The sequence below is a fragment of the Epithele typhae genome (genome assembly GCF_022376455.1).
Source record: "Epithele typhae strain CBS 203.58 chromosome Unknown BXZ73scaffold_154, whole genome shotgun sequence".
In the NCBI taxonomy this organism is placed as follows: Eukaryota; Fungi; Basidiomycota; class Agaricomycetes; order Polyporales; family Epitheliaceae; genus Epithele; species Epithele typhae.
The window spans coordinates 17,907-37,258 of record NW_025954345.1 but is presented as its reverse complement, the minus strand read 5'-3'; the positions used below and the strand labels follow the sequence as shown (position 1 = coordinate 37,258).

Below are 19,352 nucleotides of genomic sequence, written 5' to 3'. Positions count from 1 at the left end.
GGGGATGTATGCTCGCAGCTCATGTTATACGTACTCGAAACAGAATACTTAGACAAGCTGCGACGAGTCGTCAGTGCTATACCTTACGACGGGCTTTTGAACTTGCGTACTATGTAGATATCTCTGGCATCGAATGTTCAATAACCATTTTTGACCTCTGTCATCCATGACTCCTCACTCAAGGACCGCATGCGTCCCTTCTGGCGGAGGCTCGCCGGCTTGGTTGCAGCTTGTTTTGGTTCGGGGTGCGTACATGCGCCAGATATCGGACGACGGATGGGTGTGGGATGACTGTACTTCTGTCTCGACGCGACTCCAAGAAGCCAAATAATGTAAGGGTACGGAAACCAATCCTGCAGTCTGCGGTCCGCCCTGATTCAATCCATCCATCATCGGTGACGCATCTCCAGCATGGCATCCACCACATACGCCCGGTTGTTCCTCCTCCGAGACCCTCTCTTCATCCGCTCCACCACCAGCCCCGGGAACAGCGCCTCCACCTCCCGCGCCACCGCCCGAGCGTCCCCCCGCTCGAAGTTCACGAGCCTCGAGACGCCGAAGCTCAGGACGTGGGGGAACGCCCCAGCGCGCGCACGCGAGCGCCACGTGCGCGACGCCGGCCCAGGTCGGGCTGTGCGGGCCCAGCGACGACTCGTCGTCCAGGAAGGAGGAGTGCCGGACGAGGAGCCGGGTGAGCGCGGGCCAGGCGCGCGCGAGCGCCTCGAGGTCCGCGTCCCCGAACGCGACCCACCGCCGGGGCACCATGCACTCGAACGCGGCGACGTGCGGGAGCCCGCCCGCGAGCAGCGGCGCGACGAGGGGGGCGAACGCGGGCGCGCCCGTCCGCGGGCCGCCGCCGTCGTTGGTGATGGCGCACCCGGGGAGACGGAGCGCGATGCGGGTGAGCGCCGCGGCGCTGGGGGAGACGGCGGCGCGGGCGGACTGGAGGGCGAGGGCGCAGGGCGAGCGGCCGCCGAGGCGCAGGGCGAGGGAGAGCGCGGACACGGGCGGGAGGTGGCAGCCGGCGAGCATGGCGGAGACGTCCTCGGGCAGGCCCTCTATGGCGAGCTCTTGGAGACGACTGGGCCCGTTTGGCAGGAGGGCCGCCGACTGTCGTCGGTGTCTGCGTCGAGCGCTGTGGCTTGCTGGAGGGTGCTTGCGCAGTTCGTCTTGGTGGTCTGGGAAGGGACCCTGGGGGCGATCGCCCCGCTATAGAGCCGCACAGCGAGCGTGCGCAAGGTCGGCGGAACCATGAACTGAGCGCAGAGGGTCTTTGGAAGGGCTATGATCCAAGTGGCAAGTGAAGTGGCGGAGACGAGGGAAAAGCGGGTTGTGGGGGAGAGCTGGGATCGCAGCGATTCTAGAACATTGAGATATGGAAGGGTTGAAGGTAGACAAAGATGGTGACCACGCGCGAGGAGTACCACCTGAATCGGTGCCAGCGCCAGCGTGGCGATCCCGGTACAATGGTGTTATCGCTCTGGAAAAAAGTCAGTACATCGCAAATGACAACGAGCACGCGCATACCCACCTCCGGTATGGAGTCGTTGGTCCCCAGTGACAAGTGGTCGATCAGGGACAGCACCGTTCCCAGATCGGACACCGTGCTCCAAAGGACATCGAGGGCAGCTTCAGCGAAGGAGCGACAAACGCGGGCAGATAGCGCCAAGGTGGACAGCGCGGATCTGTCAGTCTGCAGAATATGTCGCTCTGGAAGAATGGCGGCGAAGCTCTCGTGCAGGTAGGGGTCAAGATGAGAGAAGACCTCTGAGAGGACCTCTGGGATGGAAAGCACTGGATGAGCGAGACCAGTCGCTTTGGAAACATGCGATGAGCTTAGAGGAGACAACAGAGCATGGATATTTTACCCATCATATGTTGTTCGAGGGAGAGGGAGCAAAGAGAGAGACCCATAAGCTGACATGACCCGTCTCAAGTTTAAGTCACAGCGGGACAGGCGCCTAGTTCATATTTAAGTAACTGAACATTGGGGGTCGTGACCCACCATCAAATCACACAGTGACGGTTCGCGTTTGTGACATCCATATGATTCGGTATCGTCTCCTCAAGAATTGGAGCCTTCCGGCCTCAAATCAGCCGATGACTCAGCTGGGTCCTCACGATAGACCTCTCGCGCGAAAATACATGCACACAGTCGATTTGGGCGGAGTTTAGCCGGACAGAGGACGCGTGTGCAGGAGACGCATCGGAAGACCGAATCCCGCGTGATCAAACTCGCCCAACCGACCGTGTGTTATTTTCGCGCGAGGGTCTATCGTTATGGACCCATCTGTAAGACTTCGAGTGGAAGCCACATTGGTGGAAGGCATCACACTGAGCCAAAAATCACGCACAAGTCCACAGAAGCTGGTAGAACACGCGTACAAGAGCCAGCCAAGAGCCGCCCTTATACCCGCAACCCGCCACGCATACATTTATCGATCGTCTAGCGTACACACAAACATGCCAAGGGGGTGACTATATCCAGGGAACGTCATTACAGGCGCAGAAACGAGAGCAGGGATACCGTGACGGTGCGGCAAAGGAGCGGATCAAGGGGGGACCGGAGGACCACCCCACCATATCTCTTCTCCCCTCAGGCGACGACGACCGACGAACGTATGACAACGAGAGCAGAGTCCATATGGGCACCAAGAGCCCGTCCCAAATGCATCGACCCTCAGGCTGTCGCGTTGTTGAAGATGAGCAAGTTCGGCGTGCCGGCGGGAAGCTCGTCGATGAGCGCGTTCTCGGTCGCGAGAGCGAGCAGCGCGAGCTTGAGCTGCTTCGGCGTGAGCACCGGCACCGGGATCGGCGCGAACGCGTCGTCGTCGCTGGCCCGATGAGCGCGGGCGGCGGGAGGAACGCGGAGGCCCACTCGGGGAGCGACGCGTAGACAAGCGAGTATGAGCGCATGAGCGCCGAGGGCGTCGTCGGCGCGAGGTGGGCAAACAGTGTGGGGACGAGGTCGGGACGGAGCGCCGGGTTGAAATCCTTCGAGGGATAGATCGAGAGGAGGTACGCGAGGAGACCGGCGGTGTGGGGCGAGGCCATCGAGGTGCCAGACATGGTCGTGATCGACGTGTTCGAGCCGATGTAGGTCGAGAGAATGTTCAGACCGGGGGCAAAGACGTCGACGCACGGGCCGTGGTTCGAGAAGTACGCGCGCTCGTCGCCGAGAGTCGACGCGCCGACGGTGATAGCCTCCTCTGCGGCAGCGGGGGAGTTGTTGCACGCATCACGGTTATCGTTGCCAGCGGCGACGGCGAAGTGCATGCCCGAACGGACAGCACGGTTGACAGCGTCATCGAGCGCGCGTGACTTGCCACCTCCAAGCGACATGTTCGCGACCGAACCCTTGTGCGAAGACCGACCAGTCTTCCTGAACTCCTCAGCCGCTGCCTTGGCCTTGGCCTGCGCCTCTCCTGCAGCCCAGTCAACACCGCCCATGACGTCGGACATGGTGCCGCTCCCGTTGCTGCCAAGGACCTTGACAGCGATGACCTTCGCAGCCTTCGCGACACCGTACTTGCGCGAGGCGATGGTACCCGCGCAGTGAGTACCGTGACCGTTGCCGTCCTCGTCAACGTCGTTAGCGGGCATGGTCTTGCCCCAAGATGCGCGACCCTCGAATTCGGCATGCTTCACGTTGATACCAGTGTCAATGACGTAGACGTCCACACCGTCGCCGCCATCAGCGTCGTACACGTACTTCTTGAACGTGCCGAACGAGAGCTTCTTGCGGTGGCTGACACGGGCAAGACCCTAGCAATGGAGATATATGAGCATTGTAACTTCCGTCACGGCGGAGAGCATGGAACGTATTCAGGGCGAAGCGCGCGCTCATCACGCCAATGAGCGTGGGTCACACTTAGGGAGACCGCCCAAACCCACAAGTGTCCTATGCATGCTGTATGCGGACGAAGCGTATCTGCAAGGATCCGAGCGCTACAGCGGAAGGACCAATAGCAGGGGCGCCACCACGACATCATACGAGCCATCCACCGACGTCCCAACACCCAGCGTCGGAAACCCGCACTGCACCGAGGCGAAAAAGGACCACCAGACCGCGCCAGTGGCGAGACAAGGACGAGTCAAAGCAAGCCCGAAATCGTGTGACTTACCCAGGGAGCGTTGCTCTGGGTCGTGTGCTCCGCCTCGAACGCGGCGAGGCGCTCGACCTCGAGCGTGCGGACGATCTGGTCGCGTTCGACGTAGTCGACCTCGGGCATGGAGCGGATGTGGTCGAGGACGAGGTCGGAGAAGTGGCCGGCGTAGCCCTTGAGGTGGGTCTGGTAGACGTGGGTGAGGCCGGCGAACGCGTCGGCAGCGGGGTCGGCGGCGTGCACGTTCTGGACGAAGTTGAGGTGGTTCGCGACGAGCGAGGGCTCGACACCATCCTTGAGGACGATGATGTAGGAGCCGTTGACGGTCCCGTGCGGGTGCTGCTCGTGGACGAGGGGGGCGAGGTTCGTGGCGAAGACGTCGCGGGGCGTGCCATGGGAGGTGGAGAGCGGCGAGGCGGACGCCAGGGAGACGGCGAGGAGGGTGACGAAGAGCAAGCGGGACATGGTCGTCGTCGTCGGGGGGAAGGGGACTCGTACTCGTCACTGGGGTCCGGCTGTGATAACGGGGTGCGGGGGTGTTTGGCCCTGTGTACGGTGTGGCTGACCCCATCGTCGCGCCTTCGTCCCAGTGCCGCAGCTCGTTCCGCACCTGCCTCGATCAGGCAGCTTGCCTCCGCATCGCCCGGAGGACTGTTTCCGGCAAACGCTGCGCTGATGGCCCGGTCCATGACTCGAGAAGAGGGTCGCCGTTTGAGAAATGAACTTCTGTGCTTCCGCCTCGGCCTGCGGGCAAAGTCGGGACTCGGAAGTGCCACTGCCGCAATGTGATGACGTGTGTGGGATTCGAACCGATGCGATACGCGCGGGCAAGTCCATTAACGAAGTTATGCATTCCCATAATCCGAAGCAGGATCCGCTATGTACTTAGTGCTGGCTGGGTATACGTGTGTGGTGCTCGTCGTGATCGTGCGTTCAATAAACGTAGATGGTGTATATAGCATTCAGAAGGCCCACTGACGGGTATATAGAGGATTGTCTTCACACCTTCCTCAGCATCGGAAGGTGCAGCGCCCTCAACGCCGGACACCTGCTCGCAAACTGCACCGCGCCCCCAACCGTCGGACACGCGACGCCCGCGTCCGCCGGCGGCGCCCCCTTCACCGCACTCCTCTTCCCGTCGAGCGTGATCTCGAGCCGGACGAGCGCCGGCCACGCCCCCGCGACCGCGTCCAGGTCCCCGTCCGTGACGGACACCCACTGCCGGCGCGCGAGGTCGAGCGTGAAGCTCGTCAGCGCGACCCGCGCGAGGAGCGGCGCGAGTAGTTCCGCGAGCCGCACCGGCTCCCAGCTGTCGCGCAGCTCCAGCGCGAGCGCCGTCACCGAGCGCGGGACGGCGGCGAGCGCGGTGGGGAGGTGCGCGGAGGGCGAGCGGAGGGCGAGCGCGCGCAGGCGGGGGAAGCGGCACCCGGCGAACAGGTGGGCGATGTCGGCGGGGGTGGCGCTGACGTGGAGGGTCTCGAGCGCGACGAAGCCATCGTGGCAGGCGGGCGGGACGCCGAGCGCAAGCGCGACGAAGAGGGTCTTGAGGCTCGGCATGCGCGAGAGGACTTCGACGGTGGGACGGTCGAGGTCGATGGGACGGCCGTGGACCAGGGTGTCGATCGTGTGGAGGTCGTGGAACGCATCTTGAGCGAGGAGATGCTCCAACGATGGGCCATGGAACTCTCGCGGCCAAGGGATGAGACGCCGCTCGTGTTTGCGATCGTCTGGATAGGTCATGAGACGCAGAAGCGAGTGGATGAGTGTTGTCCGGAGCTGGCTAGCGCCCCATCTCGAGTACTCGAGAGACAGCCTGATGGAACGAAGAGATGGGGAGAGAAGGATGGACAGCAATGGTAGCCAGTCAGGGACCTCAAACCTGGCATCCAGGTGCTCGAGGCGAGGAAGGAGAGGCGCCCCAGACAGGAGTGGGATAAGCAGGTCTGCTGTGTTGTCGGGACGCATTGAGGGCACGAACGGTTCCATCTTGCATCTGAGCTCCCTGACCCGGAAGGCGTAGCGCCTGAACCTGAACCAGTGCCAGCTCGGCGAGCCTGCCTCCGCAGTGGACTCGTCCTCAGGTACCTGGACCTGCGCATCGGAGGTCAGCGAAAGGACAAAAGCGCGTCGGCGACTGGTTCTCACGGTGCTCAAAGCGTCTTCATCCGGCATGATGCACCACAGGGGCCACAGACCGTTCAACGTCCTCCAGAGGGCATCGAGCGCAACGTCGGAGAAGGCGCGAGAGACGCGTGCGCAGGCGGCCAGCGTGCACTTGAGATCCGCCTGCCCCTCGTTATCGCTCGCGTGTCCTTCGGTGAGGATGTTGTCGAGGCCTTCAGGATACGGCGAGAGATGGTGAAAGATCTCGGGGAGAAGGTCTGCGTTGAAAAACACTTGATGGGACAGGCTTGAACCCGAGAGCGGAGACACTGTAGAAGAGGTTAGTTGTGTTCTGGTATGACACTGCGAGTACCCACACATGGCCCCGGGGCGGAAGGTCTGTTACTGAGGTTGATCAATCCGATGGGGACCGGCACCTCAACGTTCAACAGTCGCGCGAAGCCTTATGTACGAGTGAACCTGAAGCTCCGTCGAGGTAGCGGATGTTGCGCACACAAGCACATCTGAGACGGTGAAACAAAAGGACAGGCAGAAAGACGATACCTGCCACGGTGGCTCTGCGGGGCGGGCAGAAGCCCGGAGAGGGCCGGGCCGGGCCGGGCACATAGTACATGATGCTCTGATTCAGTGCTTTGCTGCTCAATTGCTTAGAACTGTCCTAGTAGACTGAGCAAGTAGGGTCCAGGAAAGCCTCGCCTTCGCCTCCTGGTACCCCGATCTCCGTCAACCCACTGCCCTCTCGCCGCCGGCCCTGTGCTCGACGCGCGCGCACGCCCTCCGGTCCTCCTCCTCCTCCGGGACGCACATGATCGAGCTCTAGCACTCTGGGAGCGCGCTCGCCGACGCCAACCTCGCGCAGCTCGTCCCGCGCCTCCATCGACGACGTGAAGCCTGACAGCCCCCGCCCCCCCTTTCGTCTCCTAGCTACGCCAGCTCGCCCGCTTCGTGGGTCCATCCGCAAGCAAAGGCGATATCGCCGACTTCTTGATTTTATCTGGCAACTTGGCCCACCGGGCCCACCGAGGCCAACACCTCCTTGGACATCGCCCACCACCTCCCTCATCCTCGTCCACCCTCAGTAGTCGCTCCCTTTCATGGATCATGTCCCCTCAATCCCACTCGAACCAGCGATTTTCTATCCACCTTCTGTCGCTCACCGCGCTCTCTTCTGCATGGAGATCGCGTGCGAAATCTTCCACAACCTGTCACCATACCGTTTCCCTCTTCACGACCTCGAGTCAGAGTGCGTGACTCCACGCTCGACCCTCTGCGAGCGGTGACTTGGCCAGTCTACCCTCGCCTCCATCGCCCGCGTTTGCCGTACTCTATCTGACATCGCCTTGGACGCCTTGTGGACCAATGTAGACGACGTCGAACACTTGCTCGAGATCCTCCATATCCGTGAACACCCAGGTGGTAATTATGTGATGGTTAGTGGCATTTACCACGTCCCTCCAAGGGCATACCGTGTGCCCAGTCTGATGAGTCCAACGAGAACAGCCCCCTGGCATCTACGAGGTACATTGGGAACGGTTCACAAGGTACGCACACAGAGTCAAGACTCTGCACGTGGAGGCTCCCATCCGCCTCAAGTGTCTTTACTACGCCTGGCAAAACCACGGGAGGGATGACGATAGCGATGGGTATTTGCTTCCACGGTTGGAGGAACTCACCGGGTACGCTCCCACGAACCAACATTGCGAGGAGCTGTGTACCCTTAGCCCATGCCTCCACCGTCTACAAATCACATTCGACATCGAGCTCTGGTACTCATCAAATCCGTTAATGATAAATTCCTACGGAGGCCAAGATATCCCAGCTCAGATAAGACGAAGGGATGAAGCACTGCGAGACATCTACTGGCCGATGAAAAAGACGCTTTCTGGCATCGAAAACCTCTCCCTAACACTCGCTGAATATGAAGATCTCTCGGGGAACGTTCCCAACCGCGAACGCGTGCCATGGTGGACGTTCTCCCAGTTGTACACCCTCGTTGTGACACACACTGTGAACTTGACCGAGCAGATGACACTCTCGCTCATGTCTCTCCCTGCTCTCCGCAAGCTATGCCTCACGATCCAGACGTACAGCGTCGACAGCACCCTCTTCGACAGCTTCCTTCCCTCCCCCATGGCCACCCCACGCTCAGGAGGCTTCCCCTCGCTTCATTCTCTCGAGATATCCGCATCTCTCGAAGACCTCTCCATATTCTTCAGCACCACCGGAACGATCCAGAGCCTCACTCGCCTCGCCTTCTTCGAGACCCCGGACACCCGCCCACCAGAGGATGACCCCGCCGCAGCCCTCACGGCCATCGCTTCCGCCCTGGGGCCTGCCCTCGACCAGCTCGACTTTTTCCTTACTCGCGATTTCCGCTCCCTACCTCTTTCCGCCGGCCTCGTGCTCGACGCGCTCCGCGTGGGCGCGGCCCAATCGCTCCCCGTTTCTGCCTTCCAGCTCGCCGGGTGCGCGCTCGGCGACGCCGACCTCCACCGGCTCGTCGCGCCCGCCCCGCTGTTCCCCGCCCTGGTCACGGCGACCTTCCAGCATTCCCGTGACGACAACTCTCACGACCGCTCGCGCCCCCCGCCCGGCTTCCACCACCCGACCGTCGCGACGGTGCACGCGGTGTCGCGCGCGCTGCCTCAGCTGGACGACCTCCAGCTCCCCTCACTCGACCCGGCCGGTTTGCGCTTCGCCCACCCCGGCGTCGCGTCCTCGGAGGGGGCGAGCCCTGCGCTGGCGCCAACGGGCCTGCACACGCTCCGGCTGGCAGCCCTAGAGGCGGCGGCGGACGTTGATGTCGCGCCGCTCGCGGCTGCGCTCGTGGCCGCGTTTCCGCACTTGATTGCGCAAAAGCTACCGTTGAGCCACAACCGGGGGCCGGGCGACCGGCTTCAGGACCTTGTCGCCTGCGTCACGGCGCTGCAGCAGGGGAAGTAGCTCCGGATATGTACCATGACGACACTTACAAGACTCGCGACCTTCAATTCCCACTGACTGAGGCAAGTGTTGATGCGTGAAATATGTCGCGAACCCGGCCACTGATGAGATGGAATTACAGTGGACCTCCTTCAACATCCCCGGGCCCTTGTTTCGTTCACGTCCGGATCCCCAGCCGTGGCCGGCGCCGCACACCGCCGCGACGTCTGCATAGCTGCGAACAGAGCACCCACCTCCCCCGAATCCCGAATAGTGACAGCCCGCGACATTGCGGCTTCAGATACGGTGTCCATGGAAGCTCGAAGGAACCCAGGACCTTCGCCGTCGTTTACCTCCGCCGTTCATCATCATCCGCCACGCTCGCGCAGTCGCTCCACGCTCGGATCCATTGCCTCATACCCATCCCTGGCCATCGGGGCGTGGCACGTCTGTGCGCCGCGCGTCCGGTGACATGTATCAAGAGCGCGCCGGCGCGGAACGGGCTGCCCCCGCACTCGTCGGGCCACGGCAGCCGTCGTCCTCCAACTCGCCCCGCGACCGCCTGCGTTACATCCCAGGCTCCAGTCGACGCGCGCGCACTCCTCCTTGGGGCCTCTCGACATCGCGCGGCTCCCCCCGACGAAGCGGGCCGCGCCTGCTCTTTCCTCACTCCCAATGCCCCCCATCGCCGCGCCCGTGTGGACGCATCATTCAGCCACAACCTCACCCTGCGCTGCCCCCTCCTCGGACAGACTTCGCGTCGTGCACGCACGACCGGCTCATGCAGGGGACGAGGCCCCCGCACATCTCGCTCGCCTTCGCATCACAACAGGGCTGAGTTCCAGGTGTCTCCGCGACCTCCCCTGCTCTCCATCCCCTTTATACAGCGTTGTTTCTAACTGGAGGCCCCGTCGAACCCCGAATATGCTCCGTCCCTTCGCCCCGCGATCTGTCATGCTCAGGTTCGAGAGATAGAGCTGGGTACGCTCTTTACTTACAGGCGACTCCCCGATCTGAGGGCGGATTGGCGGAGGTACCCACGGTCTCAGGGCTCGGGCTGAATGTAGATGAATTATGAAGATAGGTACCGTACTAAATGATATGCTACTAGGGCTACAGATGTTCGAGATATGCGTAGAGATGCAATAGTGATGAGATCGTATGAAGATGAGAGTACACAGATGCTTGGCGGGGTATATATGCGCAGAAACTGTCCCACAGACGAAGAAAAAGGGAAGACCGAAGTACGTACGGCACCTATGTCCGACGCACCCGCCGTGGTTTCGACCCTCCGGGCCTGCGGCAGAGCCTCCCCTGCGAGACGAGCCGCCGTCTCTCCGACGCCAGCCACTTGACGACGACCGCCTTGTAGGCTGGGGATTCTCGCGCGAGCTCCAGAACGGCCTCCACGGCTTTCCGTCGCGCGTCCTCGTCCGCGCTCTCCACACGCCCCGCGTGGTCGGGGCTTGACGGCTCTTCAACTGGCCCCAGTTCGAGCGGGTCGGCGTCCGAGTCGGACTCGCTGGCGACCAACGTGGTTGAGGTGGAAGAGGGCGGAACTGAGGGACCCGGAGTCGGGTGGGTCCCGAGCAGTGCCCGGCGCGACGCTTGACGGCGACGGCTCGCGGGTTCGTGGGTACCGGTCACCATATGGTGAACTGTGGTAGCATGAACGGACGAAGACGTCGCCTTCTGGGCGTGCTCTTGAACGGGCTGGGTAAGACGGGAGGGTAGTGCCGACGAAGAAGCGTCAACAAGATTCAGAGTTGAGGGTACGACGGCGGCGAGGCGATATTGATGGAGGTTATCCTCGGAGGAGGCGGATGGGAGAATGGACGAGTTGCCAGGAGGGAACATGCAAGGCTTGTGATGAGGCTGACTGGTAGGTTGAATGCGAGTAGAAAGAACTGCGTAGAGGATGATGCATGCGGAGACGTTGGAGTAGACTGTAAGGAAGACAGCGGCAGCGTCCGAAGCACGTCGAGAGGCTACAGTGTCTAGAGTGTCGGTAGTGATGTTGGGCGAAGTAGAGTCTTGTGTGGGGCGCACGGTGGAAGAACACTCCGACGCGGACTCTAGGGATTTCGACGATCCCTCAGGGCGGTCCTGCAATCAAGAACATTGGGATATGCGTATTGAAAACGTAGATACGTGCTTACCTCGCGGATTATGCGTACCATGATGCAGCAGGATAGGTTGACGAGGTGTCTGAACATCACAGTGGAGATACCAGATACAAGAGACATCATGATGCGCATGCAGAAGCTGAGAGGACGGAAGACGGGAACAAGGACAGGTCGAAGAATAGGCTGGAATATGGCGACAAGGATGCTGATGTTGACAGAGATATAGAGGGAGAGGGCGATGATGAACCGAAGGATACTGACGGAGAGGCAGATGAGGGGCGGTGCCGTAGACAAGACGCACGCCATGAAGGGAGCCACGAGGTCGGTGAACAAGGTGCCCACAGAAACCACAAGGAGTCCGGCGACGAGGTGGAAGCATTGGAGCGCAGTGAGGATGGCGTTCACGAACTGGATAGATGCGATCTTGAAACCCTCGTAGAGTCTTGCGGAGATGTGGGGGAGGCATAGAAGGACGAGGACGAGGAGCTCAACGGTGGAGACGATGGTGCGGTGGAAGGCAGTACCGACACTGACGCCTGACCGGACGATGAGCTTGGTGCGGAAGAGGAGGGGGCGAAGGCGTCCTGTGGGGTCCCAGCAGGCAACGTCGATGAAGAACTGCAGGGCGGCGTCCGATCCACGGGAGAGGTGGTATAGCACATGTACGATGAGGAGGTATACCGCCGCGGTTGCCTTGCATAGTGTATGGACAGCAAGCAGTGTCACGTTGAGGAGGATCTTGGCGGGTTCGTCGAAGTGAACAAAGCCGGCGCAGATGCCGAAGGGGAGGAGGAGGAGGAGCCATGCATAACGAAGACCGCAGATCAGGCCGACGTCGCTGATGCTGAGGTAGACGTATGCAGCGAGGAGGATGGTGGAGAGGGAGGAAGGAGTTATGAGCGGCATGATGACGGGCGTGAGACGGCGTGAGGGCGGCGTGGCAGAGAGGAACTGCGACTGGAGAGTCGGCAGAGACGGCCTGATGGAAGTCAAGAGGAGAGAGAGAGGACTGAGTACTGGGGGATGCGTCTGCCATCGCGGGCCTCTTATGTCTTCCGGGCCTCTTGTTGCCTCTTCCGCGGGGTGCGTTAAACAAATTAGAGTTCACTGGCCGATCGCGTTGGGGGACACGTGAGGCGACGCGTGCCGCTCTTCGGTACCCGCGGCGAGGAATCGAGGACGCTTCAAGCCTGGAACGGCGGAAATCCAAGTCGCGATGCTTAACCCGGCATGCACTGGTCGCACTCCTGGGCATCACGGCAAGTTCGAGCTCGGGCGCAGCCGTAAATTGCACATTCAACGGATCATCCGATCGAACGCCGCCTCAGTCGACTACCTTGCACCACCGAGTATCGGGTATACTACGGGAACGTTGAATTTGAAGTTTGTCAATGAGGCGCAAATCGAAGAATAGTAAACTCAGTACGTACACAAACGTTAGGCCTCGAGTTCAAACGTGTCTTCCGCCTCATAAATCTCCAGGTACGGGAACATACGCCGCCCCGCCCGCCCGGCTATCCCCATGGTCTTGGGCCGGCAGACGAGCACAGACACCTTGCACTCGCGCACTTGCGTGAACGCCTCGTTCCTCGCACTGCTGCCGGAGCTGTGATCGAAAGGAAAGGTCTCTGCTTCGAGCGTGGGGACTGAATCGTACGCAGCGCGGGACAAGTGCGCATGAACTCGATGATGCCTGCATGTGGAAGGTGTATGAGGGGTAAGGTGATCATGTGGCCCAAGGCGATGAGTGCACGAAATCGAGGGAGGCGGGGAAAGACATTGGAAGACTCCATGACTCCATCGGAAAGTAAGAAGGGGCCGTCTTCGGGCTCGATGGCGAAATCGACAACGTATAGGCGGAAAGACAGGATGCGTGGCAGACTCAGGCATAGCAAGCTGTAGCGCGTCGCAAGTCTCTTGTATCCGTTTTCAATCCGTCTCCCAGATAGGGGTATGAGAGAATGGTGGGCAGGATGTCACCATTGAGAGATCGAAGCACTTGGGGCCCGGGGGGAAACACGTGTTCCATAATTCTGGTAAATGTGCTAGCATAGTATGAGCGTCACTCATGCATTGAAGAACAACTCCGAGTGCGGTACTTACCCAACGCGGGGTAGAGCAACAATGTCAACAACCTGCGGTGCACGATGATGACGGTCTTGAGCAACTTGGCAACGCCCATCAATTGTTCCCATTTGCGCATGACATTCGCACGCGTGGCGTCTATCGCAGGATCACATATGGTGCCGTACCTCATTTCGTGGTGCTCTATTTACGCTGAACCTCACTCTGTACGACGGGGGACCCGCACCCCGACCCGCAGGGCTCCCGAACAGCGGCACGCGTCTCCTCACGTGCGCCTAAACGCGTTCGACCTGGTGAACTCTAATTTGTTGAACGCCTACGCCGCGCAGAACATATGAAAGCCCCGCCAGGCCAGACATATAAAGCCCCGCCCGGCCAGGCGCATCCTCCAGTGAACTCTCCGTCCTCTTACTTGGTGCCCACCAGCGCCCCCTCAGCCTCTCCAAGCCTCCCAGCTCAGCCTCACTATGGCCTCCTCTTCAGTCGTCACCTTCCTCGTCGCCCTCCACCTCTCCCTCGTCCTCGCGGCTTCTCTCCTCCTCGGACTCCTTTCCTCCTCGGCAGTCTTCCTCGTCCACGTCTTGGCTGCCGCCGTCTTCCTCGTCGCCGGCGTCGTCGTCGGCCGCGTCAACATCGATGACGTCACCGTCTTCCTCCAACACTCGCTCCTCATCGCCGGCCGGATCCTGGAGGCCGTCGCCCTGACGTACCTCACTCTCGTCTCTGCCATCCACCACACATCCCTCAGCGTCCTGGCACTACTCCAACGGCTCATCGACGTCGCCAAACTGAATCCCACTGGTTGCCGAGTCCTCCTCCCCTTCCTCTCCGACGTCAAGCGGATCCTCTACACCGGCATCTCCTGGGGTACCAACGTCCACCATGCAATTATATTCTCTGTACACCTCGCCGCACTCCTCTTCAAATGCATCCACACCACCACATCGCGCACCATCACCAACGTCGCCCGCAGTGCCCAGGCCTTCTTCATTCTGGCGTGCAAGCTCCTCGATACCATCCTCCCTCCCGTCCTCACGTTCACTGCCTGGTCTCTCCCCTATCTCTCATGGATTTTCGGGTTTCTCTGGTATATCTCTCGTCAGATCTCTGCATTCCTATCCTTTGCCTCGCCCTACATCAAGATCGTCGCCAGCCCCGTCTTCCGCGTCCTGTTCACTGTCTCAAGAGCCCTAGCCTTTGTCGTTGTCTTGATCATTATCAATCTGTCCTCTTTTGCCCTCGTTTCATTGCTCCGCTCCGCGGTACGTCCTGCACGCGTTGCCCGTGGCGCATATATTCATCAACTGCTTTCATTCTTCAGTCGAACACAAATAGCCCCGATGACGACGCGCGCAAAACCGCCGCCGAGTCGTCGGAAAGACAGGATCCCATTCAAACTAGTACCCCCTCCACCGACACCCAGCCTACTCCTCGTCACTGGGTCGACAAAGCCTCCGTTCTGCCGTCCGCCCACACGAAGATCTTCGCCGCTGTCTTCCTCTCCTTGGCCATTCTCTCCTCCGTCATCTTCGCCTCCTTCGTTCCTGGCTCGGTCACCACCCTCAGTTTGAATCAGGGGAATATCTCGGAGGCTACTCTCAACCATCAGTCGCACACCCTACCCGTTTTCCATCGCATGCATTTTACCATGCGCCAACTGTTCCAGCACATATCTCAACCAGAGCCCGTGTCGTCTTTCGCTCGTCAAAATTCGCCTGCATCGGCCGCCCATCCAGACGTCTTTGCCATTGCCGACTTTCTCCGCGATTCCTTCCGCCGTCACCACGCCGACCGCTTCCAGTACTCGTGGCAGCCGGCTTCCGGTGCACACCACTTGGTCTCGAGTCATACCGCCGTCGTGGGACGTCCGAACCTACGCATCAAATGCCCCCACCAGTTCTCATCAGGCCACGCTATGCCGTCTCACCATATGGTGAAAGGCTCGTGTGGGTCACAGAAGGGGCAGGTGTTCCGCATCTCCGCTAGGACGGGATTAGCGAGTAGTGGAAGCGCAAGGAAGCGCAGGGAAGAGTCGCGGTGAAGTTCGTCGTCGCATGCACATACTATATGATACCCCCGTCTCTATGATACCTGTCCATGTTCCGTGTAGACCTCCTGTATATCACCCTACTTAAAACCACGCTACTTGTTCCTCGACAATACACACGGTTCTGACATTCGGGGCGCTGAGTGCTAAGTGGAGCATCAAGTTGCAAGGAAACTTGAATTTGAGGCGCGGGACGGGTACCGGGTCACATCGTGGCCACCGCGCGGTCACCTCATGCACCGTTTCAGGATGTTCGAATCCTTGTAAATACTCTCAGTGTCCAGCTGAGCTCGGGCGCCCGCTTTGCCGACTGGAGCGCGGAGCGCAAAAGGTTTGATCGGAGCTCGGAAGAAGACGGCTTGTTCCGAACCAGGTTGGCCAGGGTCTCAAACATCGGCCCTGCTCCAAACACCGGCCTTTGGCTGCACAGTGCCCACTCCTTTAGCACAGTGCCCGTCTTTCGCCGGTGAATTGGATAGTGCTGTCGCTGTATCTATTTGTCCGAGCTGACCCACCTACCTCCGATTTCGATCACGTCCTTTAGCGCTCATCTTCATCCTCCTGCGTCGTCTTCAAGTCGGGTCAATACAATCTCAGAAGAACTTTGAGAGGTTTTCATGGTGCGCACGGCGATTCCTTTCACCACCTGCGAGGCCTTCAAAGTTCCGAGCGACGAGCGCGCTAATCGTAGCGACGAAAGGTATACTGACAGAATACGTGACTTCTACTAATGTCTATTGACTACATCTCGAGCGCGCCACAGGATCGCCAGGATAGGACTTGGATGTGGGGCCAGATGCAGGTATATATACTGGTACGTGTCTTCAGAATGTCTCCCAGATCATCCCCTGCCCCCTCACCTGCCCACCGTCTTCCGCCTTCTGCAACTGCTCAATCTCCCATTCACATGACTGTCGGGCTCCCAGCTATTGCTGCCTTCGTAGGGGTGCCCTACCTACTGTGGAGAATTTTCCACAATTACGTTTCGCGGTCCCCTCTCGACGTCCTACCTGGCCCAGCTTCGAAGTCGTTTATTCTAGGTCAGTGCATGGCTCGGCCGGCTATTTGGACCCGGAACGTCGCTCATTGCCGTCAAACAGGAAACATCCCTCAATTCTTCCAATCCAAAGCGTGGAGAGAGTATGCTCAATGCGCCGATACTTATGGTCCTGCCTTCGTCACCAGGCTGTTGTTAGCCGTGAGGGAATATATCTGTCTGTGTGATCCGTTGCTCATTACTGTCGATCCAGAATCGAGCCGTCGTCGTGCACGACCCGAGAGCGTTGCACGCGATGATGGTCAAAGACACTCATATCTGGCAAAAGAGCGTCTCCCCGTCCACGTACGTCCTTGTCTTGTCTATCATCCCGCTCGGCCGACAGACCAATGTTCGCCAGCCTCCTCACGGTCCTCCTGGGCCCGGGTGTTCTCTCGGTGAGGAATGGAGATGTACACAGGCGACAGCGGAAACTCCTGAACCCGGTGTTTTCTGCTGCTCATCTTCGAGACATGACTCACATTTTCTATGGAGTGTCGCATCGGGTACGCTCCCTTAAACTCATCCTCTAAGCCCGTCTTGATGTCAACCTTCCACGTTGATTTTCAGCTGCATACTGCCCTCATGGAGCGAGTTGCGGCTTCCGCGCCGGCACAAGAGGTCGACATGAACGATTGGATGGGACGCACTACGCTTGAGATGCTCGGTCAAGCCGGGCTCGGGTATTCATTCGATGACTTCACCGACAACGCAATGGACTCGTTCGCGGAGGCCATCAAGTTGTTCTTGTGCGTTTCTATCATCTCTAGATATTTCTTGAAGAATAGCTCATGTGTTTTGGTAGCCCATCTCTCATCCGTGCTCCGCTCATTGGGCTCGGTGCCAGCTCGTTGTCGTGGTATCTCTCCGACCCCATCATTCGTGCCATCTTCCGCCACTTCCCGCTTGGCGTTGTGCGAAAGGTCCTCAGTATCTCGGACATCATGACCGTTCGCTCGGAGGAGATCATCAAAGAGAAGAAGACCGCCCTCGAGAAAGGCGATGTAGCCATGAAGCACAGAATGGTGAAGGTAAAGACATCATGAGCATCTGTCGTACGTCATCCTCCATTCCCGCGTCCTCCGGCGTCATTCTAACCTCCCCTGGTCCCAGTGAAAGCAAACATGGCGGCCGCTCAAAACGAGAAGATGACAGACGAAGAGATCGTCGCCCAAGTGTCCACCTTCATCCTCGCCGGCATGGACACCACCTCGAACGCGCTTTCCCGAATCCTCCATCTACTCGCCATGCACCCCGACGTCCAGGACAAACTGCGCGCGGAGATTGTCGAGGCCCAAGGCGGCGACGGCTCCGACCTCGCGTACGACGACCTCGTCAAGCTACCCTTCCTCGACGCCGTCTGTCGCGAGACGCTCCGCCTCCATGCCCCGGTCGCCGTTCTCGGTCGCTTGTACGTCTACGCGCTCCGAGTATTCTTTGCTTGCTGCCTGACGACGCGCTGTGTTCTCAGCGCCACCGAAGACACCGTTCTCCCGCTGTCCGCACCCGTGCGCACTCGCGACGGGCGCTCGCTCGCCGAGCTCCCGGTCCCGCGCGGCACGCACGTGTTCATGAACTTCCAGGCGTGCAATGTGAACAAGGACCTCTGGGGCCCCGACGCGCGCGAGTGGAAGCCGGAGCGCTGGCTCGCGCCCTTGCCCGCCGCGCTCGAGGACGCGCGCGTCCCGGGGGTGTACGCGCACTTGACGACCTTCGCCGCGGGGCCGCGCTCGTGCATGTACGTGACTCGTGTTGATCTGCATCTCGCCAACTTGCTGACGATCGCGCCGTCCTTCTCAGCGGGTTCAAGTTCTCGCAGCTCGAGATGAGTGAGTCCTTGTTTAGGACGTGATTTTCGCGCCTGTTCGCTGATGGTTTGGACATCGCAGAGATCGTCTTGTGCATGCTTCTGAGCTCGTTCTCGTTTGATATTACAGAACAACCGGTTTCGTGGAACACCTCGGCCGTACTGTATCCTTCGATGGGCGACAGCCTGAAACCGGAGTTGTTGCTTAAGGTGAAGAGGCTTAAATAAATCACCTAGGACCTCATCGTACCCAAGAGCTCTCCCAGAACTTGCGCACGTACTATGAGGTATTCTGCGTTCTTAGTAGCACAAGCACGAAAGGCTTCCAGGATTATGTGTACGTAGCTGACGTATGTATACAATTCCACGCCTGGGATTCGAACTTGGCCACTCCGACAAAAGCCGGAAGAAAACTGTGACGTCATGAAATCGCAACCCCGCTCGAGCTCCTTGCCCGAAAGCACCGGGGTGCGCCAAGAAAAGCCGCCGGGCTGGGCAGGGGGACGGGCCCATCCGCACCTCCCGAGCAGCTCTCGCAACCGATCCGCCGGAGAGTCGACCTTCAAGTTTTCGCAGCTCGAGATGAGTGAGTGATTCTGTGGTCGGCTTCTCGTGCGTCGTTTCTGATGGCACTCGTCGTGTGCAGAGATTGTTCTAACAAAGGTCTTGAGCTCGTCCACGTTCGAGCTCACGGAGAAGCCCATCTCTTGGACGATGTCTGCGGTGGTTTATCCTTCAATGGGTGACAGCCTCAAGCCCGAGATGCTGCTTCAGATAAATTTGGCCCTCAAAGCGTAGATGTCATATCGTAACGTAACGGAGTATTTACGAATCTAATAGCTACGGTTGTGGCAACTGCCCTCTTGATAGCAGAGGCCTGATGGTGTGTCTTACTTATGCATTTCGCCAGCTTCTGTCCCGAGCGAGGACTATGTACATGGTACGGCCCGGTTTCGGCTTATCCGGCCCGGCTACACCCGGACCGGCGCCTGGAAGGAAAGAGGGACCGACTCCGCAGACCTATTTCTGCCTCATGACCTGATAGCATAATTCCCTCCCCCGACGCGCCGACCGTGGATAACTGTGAAGCACTCGTGAA

At 59.8% G+C, this 19,352-nt stretch overlaps 6 protein-coding genes across 6 annotated transcripts; 2 read left to right on the top strand and 4 right to left on the bottom strand.

The window, feature by feature from the left end:
• Window positions 1-48: 48 nt before the first annotated feature.
• Window positions 49-1,857, bottom strand: BXZ73DRAFT_108319 (uncharacterized protein; the record flags this gene model as incomplete). Its single annotated transcript, XM_048017131.1, has 7 exons — window positions 49-57; window positions 111-123; window positions 596-1,058; window positions 1,112-1,343; window positions 1,409-1,480; window positions 1,532-1,794; window positions 1,851-1,857. The coding sequence occupies 7 exons, from the start codon at window positions 1,855-1,857 to the stop codon at window positions 49-51; spliced, it is 1,059 nt and encodes a 352-aa protein (XP_047871206.1).
• An 823-nt stretch (window positions 1,858-2,680) lies between these two features.
• Window positions 2,681-4,571, bottom strand: BXZ73DRAFT_93503 (peptidase S8/S53 domain-containing protein; the record flags this gene model as incomplete). The annotated part of the gene is made up of 3 exons (XM_048026676.1): window positions 2,681-2,834; window positions 2,867-3,765; window positions 4,125-4,571. The coding sequence occupies 3 exons, from the start codon at window positions 4,569-4,571 to the stop codon at window positions 2,681-2,683; spliced, it is 1,500 nt and encodes a 499-aa protein (XP_047871205.1).
• A 534-nt stretch (window positions 4,572-5,105) lies between these two features.
• On the bottom strand, window positions 5,106-7,107 carry BXZ73DRAFT_108317 (uncharacterized protein; the record flags this gene model as incomplete). The annotated part of the gene is made up of 4 exons (XM_048017130.1): window positions 5,106-6,197; window positions 6,252-6,538; window positions 6,587-6,608; window positions 7,036-7,107. 4 exons carry the CDS (start codon window positions 7,105-7,107, stop codon window positions 5,106-5,108), a joined length of 1,473 nt encoding a protein of 490 aa, XP_047871204.1.
• A 908-nt stretch (window positions 7,108-8,015) lies between these two features.
• BXZ73DRAFT_83035 (uncharacterized protein) lies at window positions 8,016-9,173 on the top strand (the record flags this gene model as incomplete). The annotated part of the gene is made up of 1 exon (XM_048023844.1): window positions 8,016-9,173. The coding sequence occupies one exon, from the start codon at window positions 8,016-8,018 to the stop codon at window positions 9,171-9,173; it is 1,158 nt and encodes a 385-aa protein (XP_047871203.1).
• Window positions 9,174-10,142: 969 nt separating this feature from the next.
• BXZ73DRAFT_83034 (uncharacterized protein) lies at window positions 10,143-12,184 on the bottom strand (the record flags this gene model as incomplete). Its single annotated transcript, XM_048023843.1, has 4 exons — window positions 10,143-10,244; window positions 10,425-11,258; window positions 11,312-11,534; window positions 11,580-12,184. 4 exons carry the CDS (start codon window positions 12,182-12,184, stop codon window positions 10,143-10,145), a joined length of 1,764 nt encoding a protein of 587 aa, XP_047871202.1.
• Window positions 12,185-13,830: 1,646 nt separating this feature from the next.
• Window positions 13,831-19,051, top strand: BXZ73DRAFT_108314 (cytochrome P450; the record flags this gene model as incomplete). Its single annotated transcript, XM_048017129.1, has 13 exons — window positions 13,831-14,625; window positions 14,685-15,186; window positions 16,511-16,608; window positions 16,661-16,752; window positions 16,808-16,952; window positions 17,017-17,195; window positions 17,252-17,477; window positions 17,595-17,857; window positions 17,918-18,184; window positions 18,247-18,275; window positions 18,336-18,463; window positions 18,830-18,839; window positions 18,900-19,051. 13 exons carry the CDS (start codon window positions 13,831-13,833, stop codon window positions 19,049-19,051), a joined length of 2,886 nt encoding a protein of 961 aa, XP_047871201.1.
• Between the last annotated feature and the right edge of the window lie 301 nt (window positions 19,052-19,352).